This window comes from Carya illinoinensis, chromosome 8, assembly GCF_018687715.1.
Source record: "Carya illinoinensis cultivar Pawnee chromosome 8, C.illinoinensisPawnee_v1, whole genome shotgun sequence".
NCBI lineage: Eukaryota > Viridiplantae > Streptophyta > Magnoliopsida > Fagales > Juglandaceae > Carya > Carya illinoinensis.
In genome coordinates this window covers 809,639-822,454 of record NC_056759.1, presented here as the reverse complement: position 1 = coordinate 822,454, position 12,816 = coordinate 809,639, and the positions used below count along the sequence as shown (strand labels likewise).

Sequence of the window (12,816 nt, the reverse complement as noted above, 5' to 3'; positions counted from 1 at the left end):
TACAATATGATATAATTTCATCACATACACACAAAATAAGAATATATAAACTAAATAAAAAATTATAAATAAAATCATGGATTGAAAAAATCAGATTATATTATGAGAATATTCTATTAGATATAAGAAGTGAAAATAGAAGAGGATTAAAAGAAAATTAAGAGCAAGAGAAATAATAATAAAAAAAGTATGAGATGATGAATATTACCAACTACATATAACAGGTTTATTGCATGTAAATGAGAAATATACATGATACATTGAAAATACTCTAATAGGTAATGCTACCACGTTTATATACATGTTTTTATTATTAATTATTGAAAAATGTGGAAATACAAGGAAGAAGTCTCGATCAGTAATAATTGTTTTGAGTCATCAGGACAGGAGAAAACGACCGACACCTTCCAACGAGCCGACAGAGAAGAGCCTCAATAAATAAATAAATAAAATATTAGATAGAAGTGTATGGCCAAGGAAACGACGACGTAGACAAAAATGGTACGAACATTGCATTACATTACTACTAGGAATAGGAAAAAGTTAGGTTAATGGGTTTCAATTGACACGAGTCCCACACTCGCACTCCCACTCCCACTCCTACTCCTCCATTTTACAGGGATACCCGCCAACACCATAATATATGTGAGACACAAAACCAGCCTACAACTTTCGATATTTGCGTCCCATGCCACTCATTAATGAGACAAATTAAAATAAAAAATTTCCCATTTTTTATTTTAAATTATGAATTATTTGCAAGTGAGTCGGTAGAAAAGTAAGATTCACAAATCAAACAATACAGATAAATATTGAACTAAATTTGTTAGTCATGTAGAATACATATAAATATCTTATTGAGCATTTTAGTACAAATATTTCAAGTTTTATGGCCACTCTAACTCAGACCAAAATTGCTCACACAACACAGCATTCGAACCCCATGCAGAATGGGTTTCATTTGCACTTCACTCCTGGTCTACCACAAATCTCTAGCAATACAAGATGTACATACATACATAAACTTTGACAGGCATTGACTTAATACTCAATTCTCACTAACAATGGTTACTAAAAACCCAGAAGGGAACTTGGTCGTGGAAAGAGGACTAGTTTCTTCATTGGCAGCAGCTCCAATCCCTCATCCTCAAAAGGGCAAGCTCTTTGAGGTCGAACTAGATGTGAGGGATTTGAAATGATCCGAGGGAACAAAATCCTGTGGTAAATTTGCCCTCTTTATAATCCTTCTCATGTTGTAAAGTAGACTTTGTTGGACTAATTGCTTCACTGCTCTCTTCTCCTCACTCGAATTATTCTCCTCCAAACACTCCTTAGGACCCCCAGCAACCGGGTTTGTAGAAGACGATGAAGACTCACCACAAATGGGTGCTGATACTGCCGCACCAGTACCCAAATTGTTACTAAAATTCTCAGAAACTTGCTTCCCTTTGTCAACTCTCAAACACTCCAGGATCCTTGAAGCTCTCTTCTGGGCCAATGTGCTACCCAGAAGGGTTAACTCTAACAAGGACGATACAATTCCAGCCTCTACCATTGCCTGCCTGTCAGTTTTATACCCTTTATGTGCCATTACCATTAAAATATAAGATGCCTTCTCTTGGCAACCCGGTGAATCGGTCCAATTCAAAACATCGACCAATATTGTGAAAGCATCCGCCACAGTGCTAATCGCCTTTCGACCTTCGGAGGTCGACACCACATTGCTAAGGATTGCCAGAATTCGTTCGCTCACTTCCATATCGTCCAATGTTTTCAATAGAAATGGTACCAAGTTGGTTTCCAAAACAATGGAAACGTTCGACTTGAAGATTAAGAGGTTGTAGAGCGCTCGGAGGGCATCTTGCTTGGACTGGAGGCTACAACTCTGATGGTCTAAATTCTGGAGAGTTTTCACCAAAAATGGGATTGCCCCGGATGATCCGATCACGGGCTTGTTCGAATCCAAAGCGCTCAAGCCGAGAAAATTTGCCACTACGGCTTCTGAGACTGATGGGTTTGGAGCTTTTGGAAACTCGATGAGCTTTAGCATCTTGTGGGCACCGCCAGCTTTAACAATGGCCGCTTTATTCCTGCAAAAGTTTCCAAAGCAAAAGAAAAAAAAGAAAAAAGAAAAAAAAAACGAAGACGTTCATTGAGAATGAAACGAGATTAATGTAGCTATTAAATTGGAGACCAAAAGTCTATAAAAACCAAGTTCCAAACAATTATAATTAACAAACTAAATATATGAACTCAACACAGAATAACAAACTAAAAATTAATTAGAAAATTCAGGAATAAAACACTGTGCTGATGGTGGAAGAAAATGATTCAGCCCGAAAAGAGATATTAAAAAGAAAATAAAACAATTAATTATAAATAAATTTTAAAAAAACAGTGATAACGACGTGATTAAAAAAAGAGAGAGGGAGAGAGAAAAAAGAACAGTTCAACCGAGATTAACACGTTATTAAAAGCAGCAAAACGACGGAGATTGGAACGTTAATGCTTGATAAATGACACAAACCGAACTCGAAACAAGGGTGGCCGTGGTTTAACACCAACGAAACAAATCAAAGCGAGAAAGTGACAGAAGACAGAATCCGGTTCCCCATGAAAACCGAAACCGAAAAAAACTCACGCATCGTTGCCGATCCCGAGATTGAGCAGCGCGTAAAGAGAAGCGATCTGAGTTTCGACGTCTTCCGAATCGAGCATTCCGACCAGGGGAGGGATCGCTCCGAGTATGGCGAGCGTCACTCTAGCCTCCAAGTCTTCCTTGGAGCGCAGCCTCGCTATGCTCGCTGCAGCCTTTCTCTTGACCGAGTCTACATCCTGGAGTTCCGTCACCACGCGCTTAAGCTCTTCCAATGCCTCCCCATTCTTCGTCTTCACGGCGTCGGTCTCGGGCTCCGGCAAGTCCGCCATCCTCAGAAGATCGGAGAGCTTCTCGGAATTGACGGACCGCCGCTTTGCGGGCGCCTTGGGCTTAGGTTCATCGGAAGCTGATCTGGTGAAGTCATGGTGGTTGCGACGGTGGCGGGAGCTGGCGCCACAGCTGACGGCGTGAAAAATCTTGCGGCGGAATGAGGAGCTGGAGAAGGCGGTACATAAATCGAAGTGTACGCAGGGGCTGGTGGAATGGGGGTCAAGAACGAGAGAAGAGACGTCGTTTCGGTAACACTTGGCCATTCATTCCCTGTGAGACGAAACTACATTGCAAAGAAAACCAACCAGATGGATTGGTTTCGTCGGGAGGAGAAGAAAGAAGAAGGAGAAGAGAGTGAGAGACTGAGAGAGTTTTACTTCTTCGTGTTTAAATTTTAGTTCCTCTCTTTGTGAGACTTGAGAGACCATAGTCTGAGGTTATAGTCCGAGAAGGTAAAGGGATGTTTGTTTGTCCCCTTTCTTCCTGAAAACCCATTTTTCGTATTTGCGTCTGCCAATAAAAGTTAAAAATAGAAAATAGTAGTACGGTAATTATTTAAAATAAATAAATAAATATAAAATTTATTAAAAAAATTAATATTTTAATAATAAATTTAATTACTGCATAGCATTTGCATTTCTATAACTATACTTATTATTAGTTAAAGTTAAAACACCAAGACGCAATAAATTATGATCGATTCTTTTATCTTTCGTGAAAAGATGGAATTTAGAAAGTTCAATAATATTGTTTTGAGCTGGTCTTGCTTTATATTTAGTAAATGTGTACAACCAAACACTACCTTTCTTTGAATTCCTGTTACTCTGCTAAAACTCTTTATCAAGAGAGCAAATCAATATATTATCTTAATAAAAATATGGAGATGCATGGGAAAGTGTGTAAGAAAAAAATGTAGAGGAGAGCGTGTAAAAGTGACAGCGTCACTGTCATTAGTCTTTCTCGATAAGTTGAGATCCAGCTCATATGTGTCTTCATCAAAGCAGCATTTTCTTTGGCAAGACACTTGCTTTGCTTGAAGTGGGGTTGCCTCGGTCTGATTGGATGACAAATTATATGTTTTTGCTAACGTGGAATCATTTGTTTTGCTAGACAACAAAATGAATAGAGGTCATTTTCTTTAGTCTCACTTTTCACACAGTCTATGATCTGGTTCGAGATAACTGGAATTGCTCATGTTCTCTCATCTCTCAAACTGAAAAACACAAATCTTCTTGGCCACGACTGTAAGGGAGGGAGGGACTCATGAAGAAGTGGGGCGACCTGTTGATTTAAAGAAATTAATTAAGGGTTGGTGCTTTGTGGTGTGAGACATTTAAAAGCTTAGGTCAATGGCAGGATAATGCACTATTCTGGGTAGAGCTGTGCTCCCATTTACAGGTATTCTATTAATACAACGATGCCCTTTTTTCCCATCATCATAAAACCCAGGCGCATGGGGTGGCTCTTCAACCCACCAAAAACTACTCAAAAGTCAAAATTGAAGTTTCCCATATTATCGGCTACAAAATGTTGTCGCTGCTGCCTGATTGTTGTACTATCATAATGACAATTGTACCTAATCTATTTACAACAGAGTTATATAGTCCAATAACTGTGCGCATTGGATGAACTCTAGAAAAGGTAAAAGGAAAATTTTAATTGTAAGAATAATTATTCATTAATATATGTATCAATTTAATGTGATTGGTTAAAAAATAAATTTTATTAAAAATAATATTAATTTAAATTTTAAATATAAAAAATTAATATTAATATATAAATTAATACGTGACTTTGTTAATAGTTAAAAAAATTCAGGATATAACTACCTTTTTTACTTGGAAACGACTATTATCTGCCAGCTTATTGATGAGTTGCAAAGTGAAATGGACAATACACTCTGCCTTTTCATCTCACATTTGATTAATTGACGTCATCCATAAATCATTCAAAGTTTTACACATCATATACAATTATTTACATCTCATGTATTGTTTTCAAACTTTATGGCTGTAGATGATAACCATAGGCTTGTGGCCTGAAGGAATGTTCCTCCGCCTCTTGGAGTCAAAGGCGGTAGCTGGTAGAGGTCCTGGTCTTCCACGACTAGGATCATATGCTATTAAAAAGTTATCTATATGGAAAAAAATTAAAAAAGACAAGACAACATGCAAGTCTGTTACAAGTTGTAAAAAAATATTTTGAAAAAAATGCATGAAACAAACATAACGTTTAATACTTTTTCAAGCAGGAGGTGGGAGCCGGTAGTTTCTGAAAAATAAAATCTCAAAATCCATTTTATTAAGGTTCGAGGTGACCACGAGTATATTAAACAGTTGTCAGCCTGCACCAATTTCATAAACCGGAATAGCAGATTACTCGGTTGGGTCTGTTACGGACTGCGCTCTAGCACTCGAAAAAAGCGAGAAAAAAAAAAGGGTACACAAGCAAAAATACTACATCGGTTGCCTCATATATATATCGTAACTTCGACAGGATAAGAGCCCTCACAAAATGTGTGATAAGACTAACAATTCATCAGAGTATAGTATTCTAATATTAAGATGACATTTAGTGCACATCTAAGAGCCACCAGACGATTCAAGATTCATAATGAATAGACCAAAAGTTTTTATTTGCTTTCTGTGATTGGAAGGTATACGCCTTCGGCTGCCAACCAAACATTGTCTGCACGCTTTTCTTGGATGCCACAAACCTGCAAAGGCACTAATTATAGTTAGTAATGCTTATTCCATTAGTTACCGAAGCAAAAAACAAAAACAAAAACGAAAAAAAAGGAGCATTGTCTTCTCACCTCCTGCTGTCCTCCAGCAATGCGGGAGTATTTCTTGTCATGACTATGTAGGTAGCCGCTAGTGTCGACATGTTGAAGCCTAATCCTTTGATCTTGCCTCCAAGTCTTCCCACTCCCTTCAATCAGCAACCTATGGAAAACGACACAAATATGGAGCATCAATCATAAAGAAAACTAGATAGGCGGTATTCCCAATAATCATTCCCGGTCTCACCTCCAGTAATCCCCAGTGTCAGATTCATTCTCTCCTCCAAAGCAGCTCACCTACATTCAGAAGTGCAGCTTGCATTATCAAATATGAGTGTCCGTGACATAACAATGATGTGGAAAAATCTCAACCATTTATTCTGAAAACAATGGCTGAGATTTAATTAAATCTTGGCCGAAACAGATACAAAGTATTTCTTCAATACTTCAGATTCAATAGCTATTATAATGAAAAGATGAATAGCAGAATTTCATCCCAGGGAGGGATACCATCTTATTTCATCTATTTCTTAGTTTCATGATTCTCTATAATGAATTGTCAAGCTAAAACTATAAGTGAATTAAGTAATAATATACAGCACGCTGCACACATCAAGATGGCATATCACTTCCAGATGAAAATATGGTTGTATTTGAAAGAGGAAATTTCTCAAAAGTAGAATTACACTCTATATATTTAACAAGATGAACATTTTGAACAAAAGATGAATAAATAAAATCAATCACAGAGTCAGTCATGAGAAGCTTGTCAATAGCTGAAAGTTAAACCCATAAAAAGAAAGAAGAGGGGGGGGGGGGGGGGGGGGGGGGGGGGGGGGGGGGGGTCATATAGGTTCATTATTGGGGCACTACAAAGATTTTCCCAAACCACCAGGGTTCTTTATTATGCCAGAGAGAAGACTAAACATTTGCATATGACTGGGATTTTTTTTATGAGTAAAATGCACGACTGAGATTTGATTAAGACTTGATTAAAAGCAAAGAAAGATTTCATAAACAATGCTTTGAGAAAAGTGGAGAGTACAACTGAGATTTTTATTTTTTCTTTTTAAATGTCGGGGAACCTCTGCAAGGCAAGGCCCTTCGAACCCACCCCTACATTGTAAACTCCGGTCCCGTGCACTGCAGCCTCAGAAGTTTTCCTACACGGAACTGGTTAAATCGCTGGCTTTTCACCAAAGAGTGTGACTCCAAAGGATTGTTTGCACCCATGAGGTGTTGAACCTTGGACCTTGAAGAGAGTGATACCCCAAGACCAAGGCCTTCATCACTTGGGCCAACCACTTCCAGTTTAGAAGAGGTAATTCCTTCAGTTGCACTAGTGGATTGAATAACCTTTTCTTTTAGTTCCAACAAAGTGCATGTGTTGTTGTTGATCCCTTTGGTTGGAGGACGAATCTCATTACATATACCCATTGACGTTGGTTCAGTGTTCTTCTCTTGTACTATTCTCCCATACCAGGCCAGAGTAGGGATTTGAGTGAGACTTAGGATTGACTCCATCACCCTGTGTCTCGTCCATCTTATTGGTATCGTAAACCCTATCCGGCTTGGATCGATAGTGTACCATTTCCGCCTTGGTATGTAATGCCTTAATTCTGTATGTTCAACACTTTGGGCAACCCAGAGCAAGACTTGGCACACTTTCTTTCCCGTTGCGGGGGAGACCTCTAATAAGAATGGAGCATTATGTATTCGACAATTTGTGCAATCACTGGAAGGAGATGCCTTTGTATGATATAGCTAGCTGCCTCCTGGAATGGTGCTTTGTTCACACATATGTTGATCTACCGTTGCTTTACACATCCCTGGATAGGCGCACTTTACCGGAAAGAGATAGACGGGCAGAAGATCAATGAAAAAAGAAAGACTAGCTAGCGTGAGCGGGAGGAGTCTACGAAAACCAATACTTATCCAATGAAATTTCTAATTGCAGTAGACTTGGACTGAGCAATTGAAGTGAAGACCTCAGGTGTAGGGGGCCTCCAGGCAACATGCTGTTTTCCAGCGGGAGCGTGCCCTTGAGAGCGCTAATCATTGGGAGCACTAATAAAAGCGCGAAAGAAAGGCCCCTTGAACAACTCACCCCTCTTAGAGCAAAGGAAAAAGTGCGACTTCCTATAGAAAACCCAACCTTTTCCAAAAAGGCTAGAAAGATATCAATTGAACCGAGTTTAATGCAAATAGAATAAAATAGAAGGGAGATCAGAAAAATGATGAGGCCCGAAGATAGAAAATGGCGCATTCGAGAAGAGTATATTAAGATTTGTTTTTGGTTCATTAACAAAAATTGCACCTTCATTATCACCCAAAGTCCCTAAACTCTAGAAAAATGTTTCTTCAAATGACAGTTATCAAGCATAAAACCGGAGTACACAAGATGGTCACCAAAATTCTGATGAACTGCAGAATAATTGAAACATGTCTCATAACTCAGCAACATAAAATTAAATAAGTTTCCTGAGGAAAGTATATACTAAGAGAGGTCACTAATAGGAACCAAGATTCACTGGAACCCTTTCTTATGCATTGTGTTAGGTCAATCATGCACAATATAAAACATGATTGCCAAGATGGTCGTGTCCCACATCCCCCCTAGCAGACCACCGCCTCACAAGGAAAAAAAAACTTAAGTCATAATTACTCGGAAGGAATTCCGTATTATATGTCATATAAATGCAAAAAAAATATGAATCAACAACAACCAACCTCTAGGTTGCCTGTTATAGGAGATGCATGCAAATGGCTGTGAAGCCACTTCCTAGTTCTCATGTGTTGCAACCTGATGATTGTCCCACTTGTAATTGTGTCACCTTGTTTGGCAGAAGTTCCTGGCTGAGGTCTAACAATCTGCAAATGAAAACCATTTTTATGTCCATAGTCAATACCTCATTTACCTGAACAGTATGATTTCACCTTCCTGATTTTTTTTTATCAGTAAAAAAGAAACTTTATTAATGAGAATAGGCAAAGTTCAAGTACGCGGGAAATTTCCAAGAGCAACACCTATTCTAAAAATACAACAAAATCACGAATGCTCATGCCATCAAAGTCTATTACAATCGACCAATTCCTTCCTGAAATTTAATCACCTATATATACTCAAACTTGATTCTGTAAATCAATGGACTCTTCAATGCAACAAAATCAGCTTAAGGACACATCGAAGATTTTGTGTAATAAAAACAAAGATATGCACCCAAAATTTGGGTGGTAGACTGGTAGTTATACAAGGTAAAACAGTGAATATGACAGTCAATCTATGCATTCTGAACATTTGCATGTAATGCTAGCCTCGAGTACTTTTGATCCAAGCTAGTTTTTTTGTTTAACTAGTTATTGCTGTAGCCCCTACAAAGCAACTTGTCAGGTGAACAGTTTTCCACGTAAAAACATGAAATAATAAAAATCTTACTTATTTTGATCAACACACTTTCTTGTGACAAATATAATAAAACGTAAAGAGCAAAGAAGATAAATGATAAAACAAACAGAAACAATCAAGAGAGATAGAGTGAGAGGTGATACCCAGTAGCTATTGGAATCATCGACGTTGGGAAAACTAGTGACTGATTGTTGCCCACTACCAGAACCATAAGGCACATCGTGGGAATGCAACCGAAACTTGGTCTTCTCATGCGTCAGCTTTAGAACCGACCCATAGGTAATCTGCCCAAACAAAAAGAAAATTACAAAGGTAATAGGGCTACTGACATCCCCAATCCTATTAACTTTTATTTGATTGCAAGGGGCAGAGAAACGGAAACATAACCATATTTACACATAGTTTCTGAAGAAAGATTGCTGTTGTGTTTTTTTTTTTATTTTTTTTTGGGGGGGGGGGGGGGGGGGGGGGGGGGTTGGGGACGACTCATAGTGCAGGGCTATTTATATTCGTTTAAATCTATTAATTATAAATACAACACCAAAATTGTTACTTAAAAAAACACATTACAATATTATTTCTTTATTTTTGATAAGTAATAAGAAGTTTTATTAAGAGAAGTAAATAGGCATATCCAAGTACAACACGGAACAGGAAGTATACAAGCGGAAACTACATTACAATATGATTTATAAAATATTTTATAAAAATGATTTGAACCTTTTCTTTGAACAAACCATCTCTTGTCAAACTAAACCGCATTAAATTTCCAATCACGCCGATTTAGCTACATTTCAACTTCTTGTTAACCCATCCTGGATCGGAGCAATGGAACCGTTCACTCATTCTCTCTGAGTATGAGCAGATTTTAGTACCAGAAGAAACTGAGGAAACGAGCTGGAATATCAGCTTGTACACAACCTAATTTCCAACATTTTCTCGTCAATCAAACAGGGGCCTTTAGTAACTCTCTTTTCCCCACACTATCCGACCAAACAAATAAAACGATGAAAGGATTACTCAAAATCACAAATATTGATGTGAAACACATATGCAAACAAAAAAGTCGATAGAGACACCGAACCTCAACGCCCTCAGAAGAAGCGGCGGAAGCGGGGGAAGTGTAGCCAAAATCGGTATCCAGACCGAGGAAGAGGAAGAGAGCGAGAGCGAAGAATCCGAGAGCCATTAAAAAGAGCAGACCTATGAACCAGTTTTGCTGCCAGAAAGGGTAATCGGACTGCGAAGACTTTCTGGACTCTCTGTACACGATGCGAGTCGCTCCGGAAGAATTCGTAGGTGGCCTTGAGGAAGAAGAAGGTTTCCTTCGAGATAGGCTCGGCGACCCTGAGGAAGCCACGGTTCGATCTGAAGAACTATCCAGAGCGAATCATAAGAGAGATATAGAGATCGTGGAGGGTTAGGGTTCGGGTTCGAGTTTCTGAAAATTGTGAAGGCTTGCTTGAGATCTGGAGTCTGTTTGGACGAGAGAGGTAGGGGTTGAAGTCAAGTCACTGACTTGTACTTCGGGGACACGCTCAGTGACACGTTTTTGCAAATAAGGAGAAGACACGTAGAGTTATGATGATGTGGATGATTTTTATTGGAGGGAACGGATGATCTCAGAATAAAAAGAAACGACGGAAGAAGCAAAAGAAAGAAGCCCCGTCCTCGTCACGGTTGAAAGTTCAAACATGGAACTAGGCCTAATTATCAAAATATAAATTTTTGAATAAACTTTTTTGTTAGTTTTTATAATGTATACTTTATAAATTATACGAAAATTTCAATAGTATATCATTGTATAATAAAATAAAATATAGAATAGAAGCACGTATGCATATTTATAAATTTTCAAATAATTATGGTATTGTGAGATGATCAAATATTGCCTCAATTCAAAGGTAAGGTTGCGTTTTGATGTTGAGCTGAGTTAAGTTTTTTATGAATAATAATAAGTTAAATATGTGGATTGAGTTATGTAGAGCATATCTAAAATGAGTTTAGTACTATTTATAAAAAATTAAAAAAGGTTATAATTCTCACGTATAAAGATGTGTTAAGTTGAAAAAGATTATTAGTTACACGTATAAAAAAGTTTTTAATTGAGATGAATTTAGTAATTTGAGAATTTGGTATGTGAATATTAGACTCAATTTAAAATTAAATTAAACTAAATTGATTTTAACTAAATCTTACAATCAAACAAGACCTAAGTCTTCCTGAATTTTTGTAAAGGAGCTCGCGTGTTGTGTTAGCACCTTGATTTGTTCAGCAGTCATACTCTTTTTTTAAAAAATATATGAACCAATCTGTTTTTTAATAATAAGCTTTACTACTATTTAAAATGTATTTAAATTGTATCTTGCATTACTGTTGTTATATTTGTGATTCGCAAGTAACTTGTATTTTGGCAAGTGGTGTGGCTGATAGGACCACTTTAGTCAATTGATTTTTGTCCTGGCGTGTTATATGGGCTATTTTCCGAGGCCTTCTGACTTTTACTCTTAGGGAATACTAACATGCGTTAAGGCATTTCCATAGAATCATTGACCAATGACTGCATTATATAATTTGCAAAGCACTCAGATGACATGGTATAATCGTAATATAAATTTCATTTCATTTGTTTTCCTTGATAAATGCTATTTTTAGTTGAGTACCATATCAGAAATTGATCATCAAGATCGACCAGCCCAAACAACCTGAGATAGTGATTAGTTCGGTTAAATAAGCCTAATTTGAATTATCTCAAGGAGTTGAATTTTCACAAAACCAAATTTTTAGACTACTAGAATTTCCTAAAAAATTATACGTTTCAAGATTAGAAAATCTAGATGATTTCTCTTGAAAATTATAAAGAGATTAGAGTTTTTCTTTTTTTTTTATGTAAATTTTTTCCATACCTAATTTAATGTACGTAAACCTTTATTTAAAAAGTTTTCATGTGATGAAATTGTGGTAGTAGTGTGGAGTTAATATATAATTTTACACCCATGTGGACACAACAAGGGTCATGGGGGTTACCCGCTGCCAACAAATTCAAACTCCCTGGGGCAGTGAAAACATTATCTTTACTTCTCTTTCATCATTTGAATGGTTTTAGTTCAAAAATTCCTCTGCACCGACTAGTTTTTCCCTTTTGGTTCAGCCACTTCCAGAATTCCTTATAAGCTGATGTACAATTGCAAGGTTGTGTTTTAACGAGAGACATAGACAAAGCAACTCTTGGACCGCATCATTCTACTTTCCTGGTGCATTATCTTTCCATGTTACTGAATTTCATGGATGCATGGACCATGATGAAGAATAATTGTTAAAGTTTCAGAGCATCGGAAGAAAGACGACTTCTTTCTTCTTCTGCAAGACAATATGCAGTACTGCACTATGAGTTAGTAAACAAATATAGAATCATCCAGCTAGCATAGCTAATAACGTGTGCTTACACCTTTTACTGGCATTTACTTCCTTTCCTCCAGTGCAAGTTTTATGATGTTAGTTTGTATTTTGCCTAGCTGAGATAATAACTGTGATTTGAGTAACTCCTTTTGAATCCCATGTGCATGATCATTCCCTTGTTGGCTTAATATGTTTTCAAGTATATAAATCACATGCATGCACCACATTTTAGCTAATTCTGCAGGCCTGTGAGATGCAGCTCTTGTACCGTATTTGGCATAATCTGCAAATGAGATGAAA

General features: G+C 37.5%; 2 protein-coding genes across 2 annotated transcripts; both read right to left on the bottom strand.

Moving 5' to 3' along the window:
* Positions 1-833: 833 nt before the first annotated feature.
* LOC122318567 (U-box domain-containing protein 14-like) lies at positions 834-3,405 on the bottom strand. The gene is made up of 2 exons (XM_043136052.1): positions 2,642-3,405; positions 834-2,090 (listed from the first exon to the last, which is right to left on the bottom strand). The coding sequence occupies exons 1-2, from the start codon at positions 3,190-3,192 to the stop codon at positions 1,148-1,150; spliced, it is 1,494 nt and encodes a 497-aa protein (XP_042991986.1). The 5' UTR covers positions 3,193-3,405; the 3' UTR covers positions 834-1,147.
* A 1,976-nt stretch (positions 3,406-5,381) lies between these two features.
* Positions 5,382-10,615, bottom strand: LOC122318568 (stromal cell-derived factor 2-like protein). The gene is made up of 6 exons (XM_043136053.1): positions 10,202-10,615; positions 9,261-9,401; positions 8,442-8,582; positions 5,959-6,008; positions 5,745-5,874; positions 5,382-5,645 (listed from the first exon to the last, which is right to left on the bottom strand). The coding sequence occupies exons 1-6, from the start codon at positions 10,304-10,306 to the stop codon at positions 5,562-5,564; spliced, it is 651 nt and encodes a 216-aa protein (XP_042991987.1). The 5' UTR covers positions 10,307-10,615; the 3' UTR covers positions 5,382-5,561.
* Positions 10,616-12,816: the final 2,201 nt, after the last annotated feature.

What these genes read in the sequence shown, in the direction of transcription:
- LOC122318567 (XM_043136052.1), bottom strand. Translation starts at nt 3,192, where the DNA reads ATGGCCAAGTGTTACCGAAACGACGTCTCTTCTCTCGTTCTTGACCCC. An exon ending in CTCGGGATCGGCAACGATGC is followed by an intron (nt 2,091 to 2,641) that starts GTGAGTTTTTTT and finishes AAACTTTTGCAG; the next exon opens with GAATAAAGCGGCCATTGTTA.
- LOC122318568 (XM_043136053.1), bottom strand. Translation starts at nt 10,306, where the DNA reads ATGGCTCTCGGATTCTTCGCTCTCGCTCTCTTCCTCTTCCTCGGTCTG. An exon ending in CTATAACAGGCAACCTAGAG is followed by an intron (nt 6,009 to 8,441) that starts GTTGGTTGTTGT and finishes TTCTGAATGTAG; the next exon opens with GTGAGCTGCTTTGGAGGAGA. An exon ending in GACACTGGGGATTACTGGAG is followed by an intron (nt 5,875 to 5,958) that starts GTGAGACCGGGA and finishes CGTTTTCCATAG; the next exon opens with GTTGCTGATTGAAGGGAGTG.